The sequence below is a fragment of the Hemicordylus capensis genome, chromosome 2 (assembly GCF_027244095.1).
Source record: "Hemicordylus capensis ecotype Gifberg chromosome 2, rHemCap1.1.pri, whole genome shotgun sequence".
In the NCBI taxonomy this organism is placed as follows: Eukaryota; Metazoa; Chordata; class Lepidosauria; order Squamata; family Cordylidae; genus Hemicordylus; species Hemicordylus capensis.
The window spans coordinates 161,278,630-161,300,472 of NC_069658.1; the positions used below are offsets into that span (position 1 = coordinate 161,278,630).

The window sequence follows — 21,843 nt, forward strand, 5'->3', positions numbered from 1 at the left end:
GCTGGTGGTACAGCCTCCATCCAGCCCCACCTTTCAGAATAGTGAAATATGTGTATTGCCATGTCCCTTTCTCTTGGCATGCTTCCCTTTCTTCAATGTGTATTTAGGTTCTTCCACATAAACCCATATGCACCAGAAAGGAGGATTTGGTTTTTAAGGGTACAAAATGATACTTAAAATCCCAAAAATAAGTCCTGGCAGAAGGCCCCTTATGCTTCGGACATTAGATACATGCGGAACACAACCTCAATGTAGCAGCACCGCTGGCCCAGAGCTGGAAATGGGAAAGAGACATGGGCAAGGCAAGAAGCCGTGGATTTACACCAAGCCCTGTACCTCACTCAGATACTGCAAACACCACCAGCCACAGCTCAGCTTTACACCAACTTCAGAGGTGACCCAAGTAAAAAATGACCCACTAAACTAAATGGAAAGCAAAAATCTCACTGCCACTTTTACTGCCTCCTGCTTCATCCATCCCATATCCTCTGTCATTACAGAGTTTAGGATTCAGACTAGCTCTGCACCCAAACACAAGCATTAACTCTGAACGATAGCGTCTGGATGTGGGAGGATCCAAGCCACATCTTGACTGGCTGATGTTCCATTTTCCGGCTGGGTGCTGCCGCTTGCCGGATGGCTCAGGAATCATTGTGAGATCCACCCATGATCCCAGTGGTGGGGCAGCGGTGGGGGGCAGACTGGGGTGATATCAGGTGCTATCCAGCAGAAACTGGAACCAGCAACCAACCAACCTGGCAGGCAAGCCCCAGTGGGCAAGGACGCACTTCTCCTCCTTCACAGGAGCACATTCCCCTGCATGAAACTGGGCTTGCCTCCCACCAAGGAGACCTGGATTGTGACGTTCTATTTAGTGGAGGCCTGGCCAATGGTAAGGGGCTGGAAGAGGATAAAGTCTTGCTGCCATGGAGCTGCTCAGTGACCTCTGGAGCAGCACAGGGCTGCCAAGGCTTTTGCTAGGTTGGAGGACCAAAAGCGAAGTAACCTCTCCACACATGTAACCTCCCCACTCCCCGACCATGATATCCTTCTGGGACGCCTACATGGGCTGGGCCTTGGGGGCACTGTTCTTCAGTGGTTCCGGTCCTATCTCACTGGGCGATTCCAATCGATGTTGATTGGGGGTGAGTGTTCTGAGCCCTGGCCCCTTTCTTGTGGGGTTCCCACAGGGCGCAGTCCTTGCTCCCATTCTCTTTAACATCTACATGAAGCTGCTGGGCCTGGTCATCCATCAGTTTGGAGTAAGTTTTCATCAATTTGCCGATGATACTCAGCTTCATATCTCTACCCCTGGCCAAACAGGTGATGCCGTCCATGTGCTGGCTCAATGCCTAGAGACTGTCAGGACCTGGATGGGCCAAAACAAGCTCAGGCTTAATCCCTCCATGACTGAGTTGCTCTTGTTCAGTTAGCGATCTGGCCAATTGCTGTGTGTGAGTTTACTTCTTGAAGGGGTTGCATTTCCCTTGAGAGAGATAGTTCAGAGATTACGAATTTTCCATCAGCCAGAAATGGGTCAATACACTGGAATCAGTCTGGGTTTTTGTTTTTTTTAGAATGAAGATCTCACGAGGAACTTTCCAATGAAGAGGAGGCAGACCGAGGTCCAAACACAAAGGCGGCTGGAAAATAACTAAGGGATGTTGCGTCCAGCCCACCTTTAAATAGCATGCTCTGGTGTGGGGGCGGGGCTTGGACGCCATGACAAGCTGAGGCATAGCTACCATGTGGTTCCTGTGCAGGCACAGAACCCATTCTTATGGATGTCAACAGATCTCTACCAGATCATCAGTTACTGGTGAGCAACCTGTTTATCTGGGGGTCCTCCTGAACTCACGGCTCCTGCTTGAACAGCAGTTGGAGGCCGTGGCCACAGGTGCCTTTGGCCAGCTTCGGATGGTTCGCCAGTTACGGCCTTTTCTTGACCGGCAGGCCCTGGCAACAGTAACTCATGCCTTTGTTACCTCTTGCTTGGATTACTGTAACATGCTCTACCTAGGGTTGCCTTTGAAAATGATTTGGAAGCTTCAACTAGTCCAGAATGCAGCAGCCCACCTCCTCATGGGTGGCCATAGATTTGATAGTGTTACACCTCTTTTATGGTCACTGCACTGGTTGCCTGCTCACTTCCGGGTCCAATTTAAAGTGCTGGTTCTCACCTCCAAAACCCTTAGCAGGGCTTAGCATCTGTATATCTCCGGGATCGCCTCTCTCGGCTGGTTGTATCCTGTCCTGTGAGGTCTTCATAGCTGGGCCTCCTTTGTGTCCCGGGCCCTGGTGTAGTATGTGCCTGGGCCCCTCTTCTTTGGAACACTCTTCCCGCCCAGATTCATTCAGCCCCCTCAATGGCTTTTAAGACCCTTCTTAAGACGCGGCTTAAGAAGGCTTTTTTTTGGCCAGGCTTTTGCCCTTTATTTTTTTAAAAAAAACTATGCTATCTTCATTGTCATTGTTCACTGCCTAGAGTCTTTGGAGGAGGTGGTATAAAAGAAATTTTTAATAAATAAACAAATTTAGCAGGGGAAGAGCAACTGGCCTTATCCAACCCCAGAAGAGCTTCGCTCTAGTGGCTGTTGCGGGTATCTGCTTTGTTTGTTTTTAGACTGTGAGCCCTTTAGGGACAGGGGACCATCTTATTTATGTATTTTTCATTTTTATATATAAACCGCTTTGAGAACTTTGGTTGAAGAGCAGTATATAAATATCCGTAGTAGTAGTAGTAGTAGTAGAGACATATATACAGGCCAAGCATAGCCCATATACCTTGTGGGAACCTCATGAAGCTGGCAAGTATCCCATTTTAGTAATAATCCCTCAAAGGACCCTGCAATTCCATCAAAATAGGGTTCCTAATTTTAGAGGCATAGATTTATCTGCAGAATTCCTCAAGCGGGTTTTTCTCAGTTTTATCTATTTTAACCAGTACTATCCTTCTAGTCAGTTTTACCCTATACTGTATCAGGCATTTCCCACCTATTTCCTATCACCATTTCCTAACATAAACTACAGCTTGTGAAAATCATTTTCACAGGAAAGAAACAGAAGCATCGTTAATTAAAATATATGTGAAACAGTCTTCAATGAAGGTAACTCACTCTCAAAGTCCATGGTTTGGACTTTGGGCCTCCGGCGATCGGCATCCTTTGCGGCGCGCGCATGTGCGCGTGCGCAAAGCGCCTTCATTCTGCAGCAGGCCTTCGTAATGAGAGGAGCTCTGTCCGGGAGCTCCTCTCGTTTTTTAACAAAGCATTCCGGTGAGGACTCGGGCGGGCAGCTGGGAGGGAGGGAGGAAGGGCTGACTGGCTGGCGGGCTACGGCGGTGGCAGGGGTATGGGTAGTTTTCAGAGAAATCTGCTCGCGGCAGGGGGGCGGGGGCGGCTGGTTTCCAGCGCCCCGTTAGTCTATTAAATACGGGCGCTGGAGGGGGCAAAGAGGCAGGAGGGGTAAGCAAGCCCTCCCGCCCTTAAAGCAATACCCCCCACCCGGACCCGGACCAGCAAGCGCCGAACCGGTCCAGCAGTTCGGCCATTCTTTAGAATGGCCGCCGGACCGGTTCGGACTCACCCCATATCACATTGCCTTCATGTGGGGATGATGCGGTGAGTGCTCAATTTGAATAAAAGGTTGGGATATAAAGAGTGGGGGATGGGGGGGGAAGGGAATGGAATGGAGGCTAGTTAAGAATATGTACCTGAATGTCCCGTTTGACTCACATTGCTGTCCTCCAATGAAAAAGGGAAATGCTGCTGACTACAAAATCTCTTATCAAGGCCAAGCCCTACAAAGAGGACACAAAAGATGGCAAATCAGAGAAATTCTACAGTTAAATCTGTATTGGAGTTCTTTGCTCTCTCACTTCTGCTTTCAGCACTCAAAGAAGCAGTACCGGAAATTTTTTTCTCCAGGAGCAAAAATAATGGGGGTGGGGAAGCATCCTCCCTGTGGACTTCTGCTTTCAGTCTGCCCCTCTGTGGACTATGGCTACTGTAACTGCTCATCTGCAGCATAGCTTTAGAGCAGGTGCAGTGAGGAGAGTGGCACGATCCAGATTTAACATATCCCCTTAGATATTTGCTTCTGCACGTTGGGGAAATGTTCTGCACCAGCCCTTTGCCTACAATGCATTTGGGGCTTTTTAGTTTACTTTCGCCCCTTTAGAAAAAAGGTGATGGGTGTGTGTGTCTGCATCTCTGTGTAACTGAGGTTTATAAAATCATGCAGAGCGTGTAGAAAATAGACAAATGTACTTTTTTCACCCTCTCGCACAATTCTAAAACTAGGGGCAATCTAATGAAATGGACAGAATGGAGATTTAGGACAGATAAAAGGCAGTACTTCTTCAACGGTCCATAATTCATTCATGGAATTCACTGCCAGAAGATGTGCTGATGGTCACCAGCTTGGATGGCTTTAGACAAATTCACGGAGAACTGGTCTATCAATGGCTACTAGCCTTGATGGCTATAGGCTATCTCCAGGCTGAGAAGAAAGATGAATCAGTAGGCTCTTATGTCCTTGCTAGATGTATTCAATATTCAGTAATAAAAACCTGTGCTAACTGGGCAAGAAGCACCTTTTAAAAGTGGTGACTTTCAAAGTATTTAACAGGTATTTATACATTTGGCACAGGGAGAACAACTATTCCAATTCAGACCAGCATAGCATAGCATCTCTCCAATGGTTGTTGCTGGTGTCTCCTTTTTGTGTATGTGTGTGTTTAGACTGGGTGCCCTTTTGTGGAACCACTTTCTCACACCTTTTGCTATGTTTTGAGATTTTTTTGTTGTTGAGATTTTTTTTGGTTTTATATACCAAATTAATATTTGGCATATAAATATTACTAACATCACAATAATTCAAGTAAAACCATGAACCATTCTATAATACACTCAAAACAACATATATGAAAGTACTTTACCTGATCCATTCAACTTCATTTCTTCTGATATGTTTTTGCCAGTTAATCGTTCTCTTATTTGTCTCGCAAATCTAGCAGGATTATCCCATGGGATGTAAGACACTTCATAATCCCCTCCAAGCATCTTGCCAGAGCCTTCTAATTGTCCAGAGTTATCTACACCTGTCAGCCTTAGGCTTTCAAAAGTAAACACTTTAAAAGCGCGTTCTACTTCAGCCCAGTTCAGTTGTTCTGTAGGAAAATCAAGGCATAGAGAGAAAAAACTTTCCTATAGTTTAGCTTGTCTTTGGTATACTGGAGAAAGGTACATTGGTACTCACCGTGAAGGTGTCTTCTGGCTGGTGTAGAAGAGGTCACCCAAGCTTGGGATTACATCCCCCCACGTGCTCCAAAAGGCAGGAAGTAGTCATACTTGAAGATCCTTAACCCAGTGCATGTGGGCGGATCTCCTCAGTGCTTAAAACAGCTCAAGCTACGGAATGAAAACCACAGAACACAACAGAGAATATACAACAATATACAAACAATAATGCAGAGAAAGACAGAAAAACTGTCCCCCTACAACCAGATCATCAGCTCCAGCCTAACACAACTCGGCGGGCCTTGGGTGACCTCTTCTACACCAGCCAGAAGACACCTTCACGGTGAGTACCAATGTACCTTTCTCGGCTAGTGCAGAAGGTCACCCAAGCTTGGGACATACCACAGCACCAACCATGGGAGGGAAAATACCCAAGCTGGAGCTACAGACCTGGAAGGATCCGATGCAGGACCCTCCGACCAAATGCCGCTCTGGCAGCTTCATGTTCATCCAGCTTGTAATGCCTTGAAAATGTAAAAGGCAACGACCAAGTAGCTGCCTTGCAAATCTCTTCAAGGGATGCCAGTGAAGATAACACAGTGGAAGTGGCTGCCGATGTAGTTGAGTGTGCCGTAATCTGGCCAGGCACCGGAAATTTCTGGGCTTCATACTACACCATAGTGCATGAACGGACCCATTGGGTGATAATGGCTGTAGAGACCTTGTATCCCATCTTAGAAGCCTTAAAGGCCACAAAAAGAGCATCTGACTTACGGAAAACCTGCGTCCTGTCAATATATATCTTCAACACCCGCCTGACATCCAGACGGTGCCACTCCTTCTCTGCAGGGTGACGAGCATCCAGACAAAAAGAAGGTAATTAAATGTCCGCCTCACGATTAAATTGAGACTTTATCTTAGGGATAAACAGAGGATCCGGGATAAGTCTCACAGAGTCCTTAGAGAAAATACACAAATTACTCTTAACTGACCGAGCCTGCAATTCAGAAAACCCTCCTGGCCGATGTTACAGCTACTAAAAAGGCCACCTTTCAGGACAAAATCTGCAATGATACAGATCAAAGTGGTTCAAATGGCAGAAACTGCAGACCCCACAACACAATATGCAAATCCCATGACGGAAAACGATGGCAGACCAGTGGGGACAACAAAGCTGCCCCCCTGAAGAACTTGCATAGAAGAGGGTGCCGTGCCTGAACGAACGCTGATGAGGAAACAACATCTGGATCAAGCACACCGCCCGGCGTTTAAGCGTGTTGGGTTTCAGACCAAGTGCAAGGCCATCCTGAAGAAAACCTAGTAATTCCCTCGACCTGCACTTGTCTAGCTGCAGGGAGCGCTTTGCTGTCCCACACAGAAAACTATGCCAAGTTGATCAGTAAATCTTGTTGGCTGAACACTTTCTAGATGCAAGGATGGTAAATCGGACCTTGACACAGCAGATCTGGATGGTCTGGCAATCTGAGTGGATGACCTATGGTCAAGTCGACGATCTCAGAAAACCAAGGCCCTCTGGGCCAAAAGGGCGCAATCGATATCAGGGATGCCCGTGACCCCCGCAGCTTCCTGAGGCAATGGGAGAGCAGTGGCACTGGAGGAAATGCATACAGCAGACACGGAGGCCATGGCAACAATAGCGCATCCTTCTCTTCTGCCCCCAACGTCGGGAAACGTGAGTAAAACCTCTGAATCTTGGCATTCTGAGAATATGCAAACAAGTCTATCTGGGACCACCCCAGCCGCTCTGTCAGCCACCAAAATACTTGAGGGTGCAGGCCCCATTCTGCCGGCTGGATCTCCTGCCATCTTAGCCAATCTGCCCGAACATTGGAAATTCCATTTACATGATGGCCCAGAATGGATATTAAGTTGTTCTCCGCCCAATCCAATAACTCCACAGACTGAAGGAAAGGAGATCTTGACCTTGTCCCCCCTTGCCTGTTTATGTGTGCCTTGGTTGAGATGTTGTCTGTACACACTAAGATGTTCCTTCCCTTCACCAAGGGCGTGAAGGCTCTTAGGGCCAGAAAGAGAGTCCACAGCTCAAGCCAGTTTATGCTATGGAGAGACGCCTCCACCGACCAAAGCCCCTGGTCAGAACTGTTCCAACAGTGAGCCCCCCAGCCCGATAGGCTGGCATCTGTTCTGACCATCACTCTCTCGGATTCTATGAACAGCTTGCCCTTGTCTAGGTTCCCCGGGCCGTCCAACAAATCGACTCGCAAAGAGACACCTAGAGAGGAATGTTCTTGTCATGCTTGAGAGCAATCCTGTGCTGGTAAGGGAGGAAAACCCACTGTAACTGGCGTAGATGAAAACCTCGCCCAAGGCACCAAGTCTATAGCCACCACCATGAGACCCAACAAACTTGCTAGATTGAGAAGGCTGGCCCACAGTCTTGAAGCAATCACTCGAGACGGTGACGATAAGACCTCCATCCGATCCTGTGGCCGAAACAGTTTGCCTACTGAGGTGTCCATTACCATGCCCAGATGACGAAGGCTCTGTGTGGGCATCAGGTGACTCTTGCCCACATTTATCAAAAACCCATGGGCACATAACGCAGACATTGTTCTGGACAGAGCCGACTGAATTGCCCCTTCTTGAGCAAGTTGTCGAAGTAACAATACAGGTGGACCCCCTCGGTGCATAAAGTGGCCACTAGCGGACTAGAACCTTTGTAAAAATTCGGGGGGCTGATGAGAGACCAAAAGGAAGGGCTCTGTACTGATAATGCCTCCCCATGTAGCAGAAGCGGAGTATATGTCGACTGAGTGGATGAATGGGGATGTGTAAATAGGCCTCCTGGAGATCTATTGAAGCCATGTAGTCCCCCATCTGCAATGCCTCTGAGATGGTACAAAGGATTTCCATCCTGAACCTCCTTTTTATCACAAAGCCCTTGACTGGGTGTAGTTGAGAACTGCCCTGGCCGATCCGTCCTTTTTTGGCACCGTAAAAATCACAGCAATAGATGCCCTTGCCTCTCTGAAGAGGTGGGACCTCCCCTATGGCCCCTATAGCCACCAGATACTGAATGGCCATGGACAGCCCCTTGTGCTTTTCCGGTTTCCCGGATCTAGGGGTAAGGAGGAATCTGTTTCCTGGGGGGCTGGCCAGCTCCACTTTGTACCCGTGTAGGATAATGGAAAGAACCCACCTGTTGTTGATGGATTCTTTCCAAACAGGCCAAATGGCGGACCCCCACTTTGCCTGAGTGGGAGTCAGGACTGCTGCTTGGGGTCCCGCTGCTGGCTTCCGAAAGACTGACGGTTCTGCTGATTGAACCCTTGCCTGCCTTGGCCTCTGGATCTGTTCCACTGTGATCGACAAGGCCTAAAAGGCTCCCTCTGACAAAACTGAGGTCTAAACGCCCTGAAGGTTTGCGTCAGTCTACAATTAAAACTCTTGTCCTCCTTCCTAGGGGCTGATGGCAGAGCCCTGCGCTTATCCTTAGTTCCAATGAGGAGCTCTTTCAGGGCCTCATCGCCAATTAGCTTCCCCCCAGCATAGGTAACAGCAGCTAAATTAGCCCTAGACGTATTATCAACTTTCCAATATTTCAGCCATATGTTGCGTCTTGCCAGGACACCTGCACTGACCGCGCGTGCCGAGAACTGAACACTGTCCAGAGTAGCATCCGCTGAAAAGGCAGCCACCCTCTGCAGACGAAGTAGCTTACGCCGCATCTTAGATTGATCAGCGGGAGGGTCATTGGGTAACTCGTCGATCCACAAGACCGATGCTCTAGACACCAATGACGCAGTGGTGTCAGCTCTGATAGCCACTGCTCAAGCCTCGTGGGCCCTGCGCAGTGCAGATTCTGCTTTTGTTTCCTGGCTCCTTAAAAGAGGAGTCCCCATCCTTGGGTACCACTATGCTACTAAGTAGGGCCCCGAAGTGTGCATCCGTAAACGGCACCTTCAGCAAGTTCAGAGTCTCCTCCTCAAAGTTGTACAATTTGCTAACCAATGCCAACATACGCTTTGGGGGTCACAATAGCCGCCCATTCCTCCTTGATGGCATAAGTAAAGCCCTTAGGTATCACTGATTTAATCTGCGGTACCTTAGCCTTAGGCAGCACCAAGGAGCCCTTGGACACAGGAGAGACCAGTTCCTCTATAACTGGCTTCAGATCGAGCGCAGCAATAGCCTAGTTAATTAGTGGCTGAAAATCCTCCATAAGAGAGAGCCTCTGACTGTGTAGGTTTGCTGCAGAGTCCTCAATAATCTCCTCCTCTTCCGAGGAGGAGGGCCCCTTGTCTGGGTTGCCCAGCAATGTCTCTGACCCACTGCCCCTGGGTCGCAATAAATCTGGGGAGTCCTCTCCTGACTCGTCTGAAGACCTCCCCCTACCCCTGGGCACAGAGTCCTGGCGTATAGCCACCCTGGGCTGCTTAGTGGGCACCGTCTCCTCCTGAGAGTCTGAGGATAACACATGGATCACAGTCTGCCTTGTAATGCCTTGCAGGCTTCCGCGCTTTAAGCGCCGCTGCCAGTGAAACCTGAACGGCCTCCTGAATCCAGCCCTTTACAGTGGCAGCATCAGGGGGAACCCCACATTCCCTGTAGGAGTAGGCCCTGAGGGAGGGGCCACATAGGGGGCATCTGCACCCACCTCCTCACCCCCCTGAGCAAGTCCCGATCTCACCGGGGGGAGCTGTTCATGGCCTTCTGGGTGCTCCGACGCCCCGTCCACAGGCTCAGCACCGCCTGCCTCATCATCCTGCACGTCCTCCCCGTCTGATTCCGACGGGCTCTGGGGCGGCCACTCCTGCTGACGTTCTTTTCGGTGCGGCCCCAGCACTTGCTGAGGCAGTCCTCCTCCTGCACGCTCAACTGCTAGGGAAAGGAGGGGGGGCGAGGCCAAATCTCGCAGGCTTACCTTGCCTGCACTGCCTGGCGAAAGCTCTCTCACCAACGGGGCCTCCTTGTAGGGAAGCCTCCGATTCTGGTGCCGCCACTTGTGTCCTGCTTCGGTGGATTGCTGGTGGCATGAATTGCGCCCAGTCTCCTCACCGGTATCTGGCCACCAACGGGGCCTCCTTGTCAGGAAGCCTCCGATTCTGGTGCCACCACCTGCGTCCTGCTATGGTGGATTGCTGGTGGCATGAATTGCGCCCAGTCTCCTCACCGGTATCTGGCGACAGAGAGGACCGCTGTGGCCTACAGGCGCCAGCAAGGTCATCTGATACATCCGCCATTTTCCTTACAGGATCTGCGCAGTCCCGAGTTTTTGGCGGGACCAGGCGCTGATGGGCGGATCTCTCCCTAACGGCCAGGAGTCCGAAGGTCTTCTTAGCGGACATCGGCCAAAAGGTCGGCAAGAGGTAAGGAGAGGTAACGAATAACAGAACGGACAGTAGAAGAACAGATATGAAATAATGTTTGGGTTTTTTAAAAATTTTAAATTTTTTTCTTTAGTAACTAGAGAAAAACTAATAGTAGTAGAATACCAGGTGAAGAATAGATTGGAAATAGTCAAAAATAATAGGAATATACGCAGAAGAAAAGAAGAGGCCTAGTTAACAAGGCCAAAGCCAGCGAGCTGTAATGCGAGCCTTCTGGAGCAAAGGCAGGAAGTAGAACTGAGGAGATCCGCCCACATGCACTGGGTTAAGGATCTTCAAGTATGACTACTTCCTGCCTTTTGGAGCATGTGGGGGGATGTAATCCCAAGCTTGGGTGACCTCCTACACCAGCCGAGAACCTCAGTATTCACAGGGGTTCTGTTCTCTGCTGCTATCATGGATATGGAAACTGCAAACACTGAATAACTGGGATAGTGTAAATCTGGGGGTTAGGTTCCTGGAGGTCAGAAAAATGGAAAATGGCCCTAGAAACACTGGGGGTGGGAGCTACCACGGTCCATGGGTCCCCAGCAGATCAGCAATGCGCCCCCCCAAGAGTTAAAAAAAATGGTCAAAAATCAGCCAAAAATTGCTTTTTGGAGGGCTTTTTTGGGGAAAATGGCTCCCAATCTCTTCTGAAATGGCAGCTGAAAATGACCTCCAACATCATTTCCAGCCACCCCGACCTATGGATACACAGGTACCCACCCTCCGGTTCCCCCCCCTTTGTATACCAAGGTCAGGTGTCCATTACCCAACTGTGGATACACAAAACCATGGGTGATGGAGCTGCGATTAACAAGATTCACATGTACAAGAATGTCAGCAAAGTGCTTTCCATGAAAATGGCCTATCTGATGAGTACCTTTAAAGAAATAATAGCCAATTAACCAGTTTTTAAAAATTGTGAATTGCTTGCATCTCAATCTGATTGACTGCGTAAAGGAGCAGAATGGGTACAGGCAGGCAATGACCTGCACTCCAGCAGCGGAAGTGTAAACTTTCCCAAGTAAGGCAAGTGCAGCAGAGTTAGCCGATTCCATTTGATTCACTAGGAAGCCTCTTGCTATAACGTATGGCTGATGTACTTCTGTGCCCGCCTCTATAGCTTCCACAGACTAAAAAAGCCTGGAGGCCATTGAACAAGGGAGCAGGATGGGGTTCTGCCACTGCTCTGGTGCCATAAGACCTGCACAAATTCCTTACAATAAAAACATCGCAACCTCTAAGGAATTGTTTACAGAAAAAGTCATGAAAGGAATAATATTACCACCGGTACAATAGTGCATGAGCTCATGAATCCTGGCGAGGCGTTTAGTATTGTTTCCAGGTGGTGGAAGAGGGAATTTAAGAAGATCTCTCATAGGTAGTTTTTCCATCATTTCATGTTCAATTTTTATTGGGTCTAAGCCATTGTGTTCCTGAAGTGATGAGAAACATGTCAGACATAAACTTTTACCAATGGCATCATCGGAAGTATCCTAGATAATAAACAGATTCTGGCAAATAGAAGTAAAAAAGAAAACTAGTTCTTGGGCTTTTGTGGTAGCAGCATGACTGTTTTTAATAACCATGATGATTCAGTCCTATATAAGTTTGTGCTAGCCTCTCTACATCTGAGAAACTTCGTACAGTCACTATAAGACTGCTGTAGTCCTAAACTTAAGATTGTCTGCTGTTATATTCTACCTACACTTGTATGTGTTGGCACAAGTTTTACAAGAAAACTGCAAGTTTTAATACATACTAGCTGACCCCGCACAGAGCATCTGTGCGTTAGTGCACTCAGGCCTTTGGCCTGAGACTTCACTTGCCCCTCCAGAGACTTCACTTGCCCGTCCAGCCCACCCACCTGCCGCTTGCCTGTTCATCCTGGCTGCCATAAACGCCCCTGACTCTCCTCCCAAACCTTCAGCCCCAGCTTGCTCTCTCCCCCACCTTCAGCCCCAGTCTCCTCTCCACACCCAGCCTTCTGCCCCAGTCTCCTCTCCCCCCAGCCTTCAGCCCTTCCCTCAGAGGCCAGGCTTCTCCATCCACCCCCCAACCTTCTGGCCCAGTCTGCTCTCCCTTGGGTTCTCCTCCCCGCCCACCGCCGCTTGCCTTCTCTTCTCGCCGTTTCCTTCCTTCCCCACCCACCAACAGTCTGTTTCCTCACCCACCATCTTCATGCTGCAGCCTTCGCCTCTCTCTATCTCTTGCTCTCCTCTATTTCTCTCTCTCTCTGTTTCTCCCTCCTTCCCACAGCTTTTTGCTCTGGCCGCCCCCCGTCTTGCGACCATTCAATAGCTTCCTGCCACGCACAAGCCTCTGCCGCCCAGCCAGTCCGCTTGTTTGGAACTCTCCCTGCCACACATTGGAACTCGCCACACACGGTTCGCCTATGAGAATTAATTATATAGATAGAAAGTGCCTGACATGATCCTCAGTCCTCCGGAAAAGGAGGGCTGTGTATCCCTGCACGGATGGCCTCTTTGAGCAGCAGACTGGGCATGGAAGGGCTCAGGGAACAACTTTTGCATCCAGTCCACTGTGCAAAGGAGCCTTTCACACAGGGACACTGAAGGCTCCTAACAGACTCACAGCCCTCCTTCCATCGCCAGAGGGCTATGGATCATGTTAGCCACTTTCTGTATGAAATGCATTAAAACTTGCATTTTTTTTTGAAAAACGTGTGCCACCATTTCCTTAAAAAAATCTAAATAAACTGTATTAAGATTTTAAAAATAAAATCTAAAATAAATCACCAGCACTTGCAGAAGTTAATTTTTTTCAAAGTTATGCACTCCTCTGTTAAGCGTACTGGCTGGCATGTGCTTTGTTCAGTACAAAGGGTCATACTGTGCGGTAGATAGCAATGGTAAAGATAAAGTGTGCCGTCAAGTTGATTTCGACCCCTGTCACCCACAAAGCCCTGTGGTTTTCTTTGGTAGAACATGGGGGGGGGGGTTACCACTGCCTCCTCCCACGCAGTATGAGATGATGCCTTTCAGCATCTTCCTATATCGCTGCTGCTCGATTTAGGTATACCAGCGGGGATTCAAACCAGCAACCTCTGGCTAGCTAATCAAGTCATTTCCCCACTGAACCACTTAAGGTGACTATGGCAATGGTAAATGGAACATTGATTCACTTACCGTGAAGGCTTCTTCTGGTTGCTGGGGCCATCTCTGTGGGTTATCTCTCTCACAAGCTCCAAGGCAGGACAGTTGAATTGCTAGCAGAAGAAACGCCATGCCTACCCAAGCTTGAGGGGGATAACCCCACCCAGTTCTTTCGGTCGGAGATGTACAGAGCAAGTTTAAATGTAGATAAACGACACTTGACAATTCACACACAATAAACAGGTATGAAAATAGTAGAGGCAGAAGTTCAGCCAAGGACTCTCTTTAAGAAATAGAACCAAAGCCCTTTAGTAGATAGGACTAAAGTCCCAAATAGAAGTCTTTTAGACCCCTGGCTAGACTCCCAGGAACAGGCAAGCGCACCAAGAGGATGGGCCGAGATGTCCTCCATCCCAGCAACCAGAAGAAGCCTTCACTGTAAGTGAACCAGTGCCCCATTCTCTGTTGCTGGGGTCGAGGACATCTCTGCGGGACATACCACAGCTCAGACACCAATTAGGGTAGGGCGCCTTGCCTATTCCTGGGGGAGCACCTGTTGCCAAACCTTCCTACCAAATGCAGCCTGTGCTACAGCATGCAAATCAATTTTATAATGCCTTATAAATGTGGATGGGCTTTTCCAGGTAGCCACCCTACAGTTCTCTTGTACAGGGGCATTTGTAGAAAATGCAGCCGATGTGGCCGCTGCTCGAGTGGAATGAGCAACTACATGTGTGGGAGGTCTTAAGTGCTGGGACTCGTCAGTCAAGGCTATACATGCCCTAATCCATCTCGCGATCTTAGAAGGAATAGGGAAAAGGAGGCGTAGGAAATCAGAGGAACACGATAGAAGGTTTTGGCAGGGGGTATAACAAGGGAGGGTAGTAATAAATGAGTGAAAAGATTAAAGAACGGAGAGAAAAGAAATCGGGAAAAGCAGGTATCTGAAAGAACAAGGAGAGAGAATAGGAGCTTTGGAGGACAGTAAAGAAAGGGGCGGGGTTATCCCCCTCCGGCTCGAGTAGGCGTGGCGGTGCTTCTGCTAGCAATTCAACTGTCCTGCCTTGGAGCTTGTGAGAGGGATAGCCCACAGAGATGTCCTCAGCCCCAGCAACAGAGAACCCCCTCCTGTATTCTACCAAAGTCAACCACATGGCTCTGTGGTTGCCAGGAGTCGACACTGATTCGATGGCACAACTTTATCTTACAGAGGCAGTAGGTCATTGCCATACAGAAATGAGCAACAAGATACAAGTGAAATATCAAATAAATAATATAAAATGTCATGTAATCTTAGCCTTCCTGAAGCTCTTAATCACAATAAAGAAGCTCTTTGGAATGTTAGGGGTGCAGCTGGCAGGAATGAATGCCATTTCTGCTGTGGCACCCAGGATGTGGAACTCCCTGCCCCAGGAAATCCATTTAGCTCGCAGTTTACCTGCTTCCTATCACATTCCGAAGACCTGGCTGGCTGCTACTGAATTTCTAAGGGTTTATTTGCTGACTCTGTTTTGGGTTGTGGTATGCTGCCTTTTAAATGTTTTTTTTAAAATTTTGTTTAATGGTTGTTTCTAGATTGTTCCTATTATTTATTATGTAGGATTTCACTTCTTCACTGAGACTGAAGTCAGTTGCAATCTGTGGATCTTGACAAACACATAGGAATGTTTTTCTACATTGCCATTTTCTAGACATGATTTTTAGACATTGAGGCTATTCACATGTGCATGCAAAACCAGGCGAAGGGACCCCAGCCCGGTTTTGCACATGTGTGTGAACTGCCAGGATCGTGCCCAATCCCAGTGGCAAACCTGCCTATGAAGCCTCTCCTAATCCCGTTTGAGCGATTGCATGTCAGCCGCAGCTGCTTGCGGCCGTGGCCGACCTTCTCAGGGAGGAGAGGGGAGGGGGTATCCCCATAATGCACCGCACACTCATACGGTGCATTACTGTAGCTCCAGGGGCTGGGGGGTGCGTCCTAGCACCCTGACCCTCAAAGTTGCTGGCAGGAGCCGGTGATCATCTGGGCGGGCAATTCCCCCACTCAGGGATGTCTGTAGGGAGGTAAGCACTTTCAGGATTCCTTCCCACAAACTGGGTAGCCCTTTCTCACTAGCCGTGAGAAAAGGCTCATTGTCACTGTCTATAAAGACTCACTAGTTCTAGCTGTAATGCTATGTATGGGAAATGTTACACGACACTGTACCTTTGCGAAGTGCAACTTCTGAGACAGCGTGTCGTGATAGTTTAGAATAAGAGGCCACTTGAGAGCCATCATTTCTTCTTCATTTTCAGGATAAAACGAGTTGTACAGATTCTGTTAAAGAAAACAAAACATACACATAAAACAATCCAGACTTCACTGACTGTCAAACAAACATGGTAGGACTAGGCAATACAAACCCTTTTTTCACTCTCGTGAAGAGCAAGAGAAGGTAGAATTGAAACAATGTGACTTGCAATGGTGTGATCCAGCCCATCTTCACGTGGCTCTGGAACTACCAGACTTGGTGGTGTAAGATTCTGTTCTGATGCAACAACCTAGCACAAAAAGGCATACTGATTTTATTACCCCCGTGCTTAAGAGTACATACACATGTAGAGAAAGAGATGGCAGGTTTCCCTTCAGCCTCTGTTTTCTTCAGGCTCTGGGTTTGTTCAAATAATTGGCAATCTATAACCTTTCCCAAGGCAGTATTCATGTGAGAGAAAACCTGCTTATTCTCATTCCATGTTTCTTAATTTTATTACATTACGCACTGAACCAGGCACAAAGCATCTGCGCCTCTAGTTTGCCACTGCAGCCATCCCCTGCCACCACCACCCCGACGTCGTCACCATCTTCTTCTGCTTCCGCTCCCCCCGCCCGCCAGCCTCCACTGCCCTCCCCACACCAGTGCTTTGCCCACCCGCCTGCCAGCCAGCTGCTGCTTCCCCAACCTGCCCGCTGCCACCACCATTTTCTTCCCAGTTACCCACCCACCCTCTTCCCCCGCCTGCCCACCAGCCAGCCAGCCACCCGCCGCCCTTCACCGCTGTTTTGTTTCCCCACTGGCCAGCCGGCTGCCACCACCATTTTCTTCCCTCCCACCCATCCCCGTCGCTATCCGGCAGCTGCTCGAACTCTCACAGAGCTGCAATGCATGGGATTAGCAACGGGTATGCCTAAGAGAAATATATATAAAGAAGAAGATTCTTACAGCACAATCCTATTAAACAACATTCAGCTCCTAGGATACCTATGACCAGGTTCAAGCAGACTCAGTTCAGTTCAGTATTACAATTGATAGTAGGGATGTGCACAAAACCGGTTTGCCTGGTTCAGTTTGAATTCGAACTGGGGTGGGGAGGTTCAGTTTTGGTTTTGCTCGAACCCCCTTTGGTTCAGTTCAAATTAGAACCTGGTTTGAACCTATCGAACTGGTTTGAGCCTAAAACTGGGTTGGGTGGCAGGCACCCATGGGTGACAACTACCACCCAAATCCCAAAGCAATCGGACACTCCTATGATTTTAAATGAAATTTTGACATTTTATTATTATTGCCCATTATTCCCTATGTGGAGTACTTAAGGGCAACAAACTGGGGTGGATGGTAGGCACCCAGGGGTGCCTGCCACCCACTGAACAGCAAAGCAATCAGAGACTCCTGCAATTTTTTGTGAATTTCTGAAGTTTTTTTCATTTTTTAATTCCTCCCATAGAGAATAATGGGGATTCCAGCAAATGTATCACTTCACATCGGGGGGAAAGGGGTGGCCAAGAGCGGAGTGTGTGGGGGGTGGTGCCCAATGGGGGCAAGGAAGCTACCAGAATTATTTCAAAGGAATTGGACAAAGGGCTGAATTTTTGTGATTTGTTGAAGTTTACGCGTCTTTATAAAGTTTTTCTCCATAGGGGATATTGGAGGTTTCAGCAGCCCCATAATTGCACTTGGGGGGTGCTGGGGTGGCCCAGAGCGAGTGGTGGTGTAGTGCACAGAGGGTGCCAACTACCCCCATGGGTTGCTAACCCATGGGGTACTGGGTTTTGTTGTTTCTGGGGTGTTCTGAGTGTAGATTCTCTGATAGCAAATGAGAGTGGATGCATGGTTTGTCATTGAAAATCTCATCTGTACCGGTTTGCACATGCCTAATTGACAGCACTGCACTGGTAACTCTACAAGAGGCATAGCTTTGAACAACAGATGGGTCGTTTCCGAAAAACTTCGACCACAACATGTGATCAGGACTTGGTTGCACTGAGGGAGCGCCTGCCCTGACATTACTAGAGGATGCCCTGATGCACTGTTGAGGCATCCTTTAATCACATAAGGGGGCAGCTGTCTGAACTACCCCTCCACACAAGCTCCAAAACCCAGGAACACCTTAAAAGCACATTGGAATGTCCTCCAGTGATGTGCTGCAGCCAGAGCACTCTTGGTAGGTGCACTCTTTTGCGTGACCCCATCTTCCTCATAGGTTGCAGCCAGTGCTTGTCTGAAGTGTTTGATGGTAAAGTGTTTGATGGAGGGCCTAAGTGTCTGATGGTAAATCTTCACACCACCCACCTCCTGTCATGTCAGTCAGAGTTCACCGATAGCTCCGTAGATATGCTTTCCCCACAGATTGCATGGCACTGGTGAGACGAGGGAAATTGGGGGAAGGAGGCACAACCCATATTTCCTGTCCACTTCTAAGCAGCTTTTGTTCCAACAGCTGTATTAATACACATGCACATTAAAGGATCGTACTTGAATTTCATACAGACCAAATTGCAGGCATTGAACTGAGTTTTTTGAGTGCTCAACGAGGAAGTAGCTTGACCTTTATCTACAGTCTTTTTATCATTACTTTTCATTAATGAAGAAGTATTTACCTGTTCCAGCATGCAATTCAGTATCAAAGAAACAGAAACAAGCTCATCAGGAATCTGGCTTAGAAGATCATTGTAATACCTCATGTCCACATCTGTAATCAGAAAGTATAGTTGTCTTCTATCAAAATAAAACCAAACAACCTGCTCACACCATTTAATTAAATAGAGATACAATGGAAATTCAGTACATATCTGTACTTCACAATGGAAAGATAATAGTTAGCTTCGAAATCCAAGATGAGATCCCTCCTCCTCCCTAATTCCCAGGCAGCAGTTTTTACTGTGGCCATTATATTAAGGTTATATTAACTCAAACAATAGCTGCAACAGGCAACAAACACTTCCCAAACTTCAAAAAATACCTAAAAGGTGCATTCTCTCCATTCCCCAAGAATTTCAGAAGCAGAGACCTAGAAACCAGAAGTGTAACGGAGAAGGTAGCATTTTCCCAGTGATAACTCCCTCAAGAAATCGGACAAGAAAAGATCATCAGAGGATGAAATTGTACCACTTAGGACCAGTTTAATCTTTGGTAAGCATTAAATCCATCTGTTAAATGTCATTCTGAGCTGGACTTCTCCTCTGAAAAGGTTCTGGAAGGATGCTACTAGGGACACAGTCACTGTTCCATCTAACAGGGATTCCCAGATGTTGACTACAACTCCCAGAATTCCCAGCTTTAATAGCCTTTGGCTGGGGATTATGGGAGTTGTAGTCAACATCTGGGAATCCTTGTTAGAAGGAATACAGCACACAGGTGTGGGCAATGGGAAAGGGTGAACCAGACCCTGAGGGTGAGTCAGCTGGTGTAATTCCAGGCACCCTGCAATTAAGAGGCTCAGATAAATCAACTCAGGCTTCTCAACCTGGGGTAGTTCATCCAGGATCCTGTCCCTCAAGCAGGGCCATCCCTAAGGGGGCAGGGGGCAAATGAGCATGCGGCCCATGTCTGGCCACAGAGGCAGCCCCGCTCACCCCACCCCCGCGTCTGACGTCAGATGAGAGGACTAGCCACGCCCCCGCATCTGACGGCAGGCACGGTGCACGTGGTCTGGCTCTGGAACGGAGCCGCATGGCTCCGTTTGGGAGTTAGAGTCCAGCCAGGAATAGCAATAGCAATAGCAATAGCACTTACATTTATATACCGCTCTATAGCCGGAGCTCTCTAAGCGGTTTACAATGATTTAGCATATTGCCCCCAACATTCTGGGTACTCATTTTACCGACCTCGGAAGGATGGAAGGCTGAGTCAACCTTGAGCCCCTGGTCAGGATCGAACTTGTAACCTTCTGGTTACAGGGCGGCAGTTTTACCACTGCGCCACCAGGAAGGCAGGGAAGAGCCGCTCCTGGCCGCACTGCGAATGCAGTGCCAGACATTTAATGAAGGGGCCGCACAGCCCCATTCAGGAGCTAGATTGGGGCTGGCGCTGTGTTTGCAGCACAGCCAGGAGCACAGCCAGTCTTAAAGGCAGGGAAGAGCCGCTCCTGGCCGCGCCGCTAACGCAGCGGCCATTTAACTTCTGAACAGGGCCACGTGGCCTCCACTTGGGAGATAAACCAGCACCCCCGCGTCTGATGTCAGACGCTAGGGGCGTGTCAGGGCCGCGAGGTGCGGCCTCTGACTGGGTGAGGCCCGGGTTCTTTGAACCCGTTCGCCCAATGGTGTCTCCGCCCCTGCCCCAGGGCATGGGCTACTCCTTCCCACCAGCTCACTGCCAGAAATGATGGCAGGCTGGGGAGAAGCCCTTTAACCCGGTGGCAGTTGCCCAATCGCTGGCTGAGGTTAAACGGACCATAGGTTTCCTTAACCTCGGCTAAAAAGCAAGTTAAGAAGCTGGGCTTGGCATGGGGGCAGTACAGGGATCAGACTCAATCCTGCCGCTTCACATGCACAGTCTAGCCCAGGATGGGCTGCCCTAGCCTGGGTTGGGTAGCATGTGTGAATACCCTTAGTGTGTCTACAGAGATAGTCAAAGGTCAAGCTTTCTGACCTTCAGTAAAATGAAGGGTGATCCAAATTTGTTCCCACTGTGACTGATGGCTGTTTCCCATTTACCCAAATCAGCCAACATTTCTACAGCCATTCAGATTCCCATGTGGCTGCCTTCGTGTGTGTATGTGAATATGTGTTTACTGTATGTTGTATGTGTATATGTTTATTGTATTTTTAAAAAACTTTTGTTAACCGCCTTGAGATTGTTTTTAATGAAAGGCGGTATATAAATTCAACAATATAAATAAATAAATAAATAAAATGTGTGCATGCAGGGGGTTGGCCTGAAGTGGGGTTGGGACTGCTTTTAATATAATGCATACTATCCTTTCACAGTATTCTGCACTTGGTGCAACAGTGGGAGCACTTCTGCCGAATCTGGGCAAGCTCAGTAAGGCCTTGGTGTGGGCTTCCTAAGGGAAGAGCAAATAGCATAAGCAACCTCAGTGAGAGGCCTATAAGAAGTCAGCAGAATCAGCAGCAAATGTCACCCTCTGGATGGGGGAGAAGGTGGCAGCAGACATCACTTCCTGCATGAGTGTGTGTGCTGAAGGGGGACAGCAGATCTCATACAGGGTCAGTGGAGTCTTTAAGGGACTTGTTTGTTGTATCTTCCTTCCAAGGTAAGTGGGTAATTTCACACCCCCTCCTTGTATAGAAAGATGGCAAAAAGATGGAGCTGAGTGACAGATTATCAGTGCTGACAATTAAGAAACCAAAACTTCACACTTGCTGCTAGAGGTGTGCACGGAACCTGCTGGTCCATTTCGGTTTGAGTCTGAACCGGACCTGAACCAACCCGAGCCAGTTCAGTGCGGCATCCTCTTGACCCTGCCCCCTCGGTCAGGTTGGGTGTGCGAACGGGGAAAAAATCAAAACTTTTTAAAACTTACCCCTTCCAGGGGGGGATGTTTCCACAGAAGTTCTCCCTCCCCCCACTGGCCTTAAAAAACAGCCTCATTGGGCCGTTTTGGGGGCATTTGGGCCTTTCCTCCAGTGCATCAGCCATTCTGGAGGCCATCGTGCATGGCCAGAGGGGGTAAGTTAAAAATAAAGGAAAATTTTTTTAAAAAAGGCTTGACGAAGCCCCAAACTGGGGGTGGGTATTCGGTCTGAGTTCGAGCCAAACTGGGAGTGGTTTGGCTTGACCCCGAAGCTTCGTACCGAACTGGTTCAATATCGAACCGGTTCGGATTCGAACCTATTTGCACACCCTGACTTTCTGCTACTGCCAACACCTGCTAATAATGTGGTTTACATAACACTATGAGAGAGCAGAG

The 21,843-nt window shown here is 48.6% G+C and overlaps 1 protein-coding gene across 6 annotated transcripts in view; it reads right to left on the minus strand.

Annotated features, from left to right (window-relative positions):
• The window catches only part of SPAG17 (sperm associated antigen 17), a 211,004-nt gene that overhangs the window by 129,673 nt on the left and 59,488 nt on the right, over positions 1–21,843 (minus strand). For 5 of the 6 annotated variants that reach the window (XM_053288500.1, XM_053288499.1, XM_053288498.1 and 2 more), the window contains exons 10-15: positions 18,569–18,660; positions 16,117–16,254; positions 15,920–16,030; positions 11,883–12,033; positions 4,940–5,170; positions 3,713–3,799 (exon numbers count right to left, since the gene is read on the minus strand). In XM_053288500.1, coding sequence (XP_053144475.1) covers positions 3,713–3,799; positions 4,940–5,170; positions 11,883–12,033; positions 15,920–16,030; positions 16,117–16,254; positions 18,569–18,660 — 810 coding nt within the window. The remainder of the gene's footprint in view (positions 1–3,712; positions 3,800–4,939; positions 5,171–11,882; positions 12,034–15,919; positions 16,031–16,116; positions 16,255–18,568; positions 18,661–21,843) is intronic. The other variant, XM_053288495.1, reaches the window with a different exon arrangement.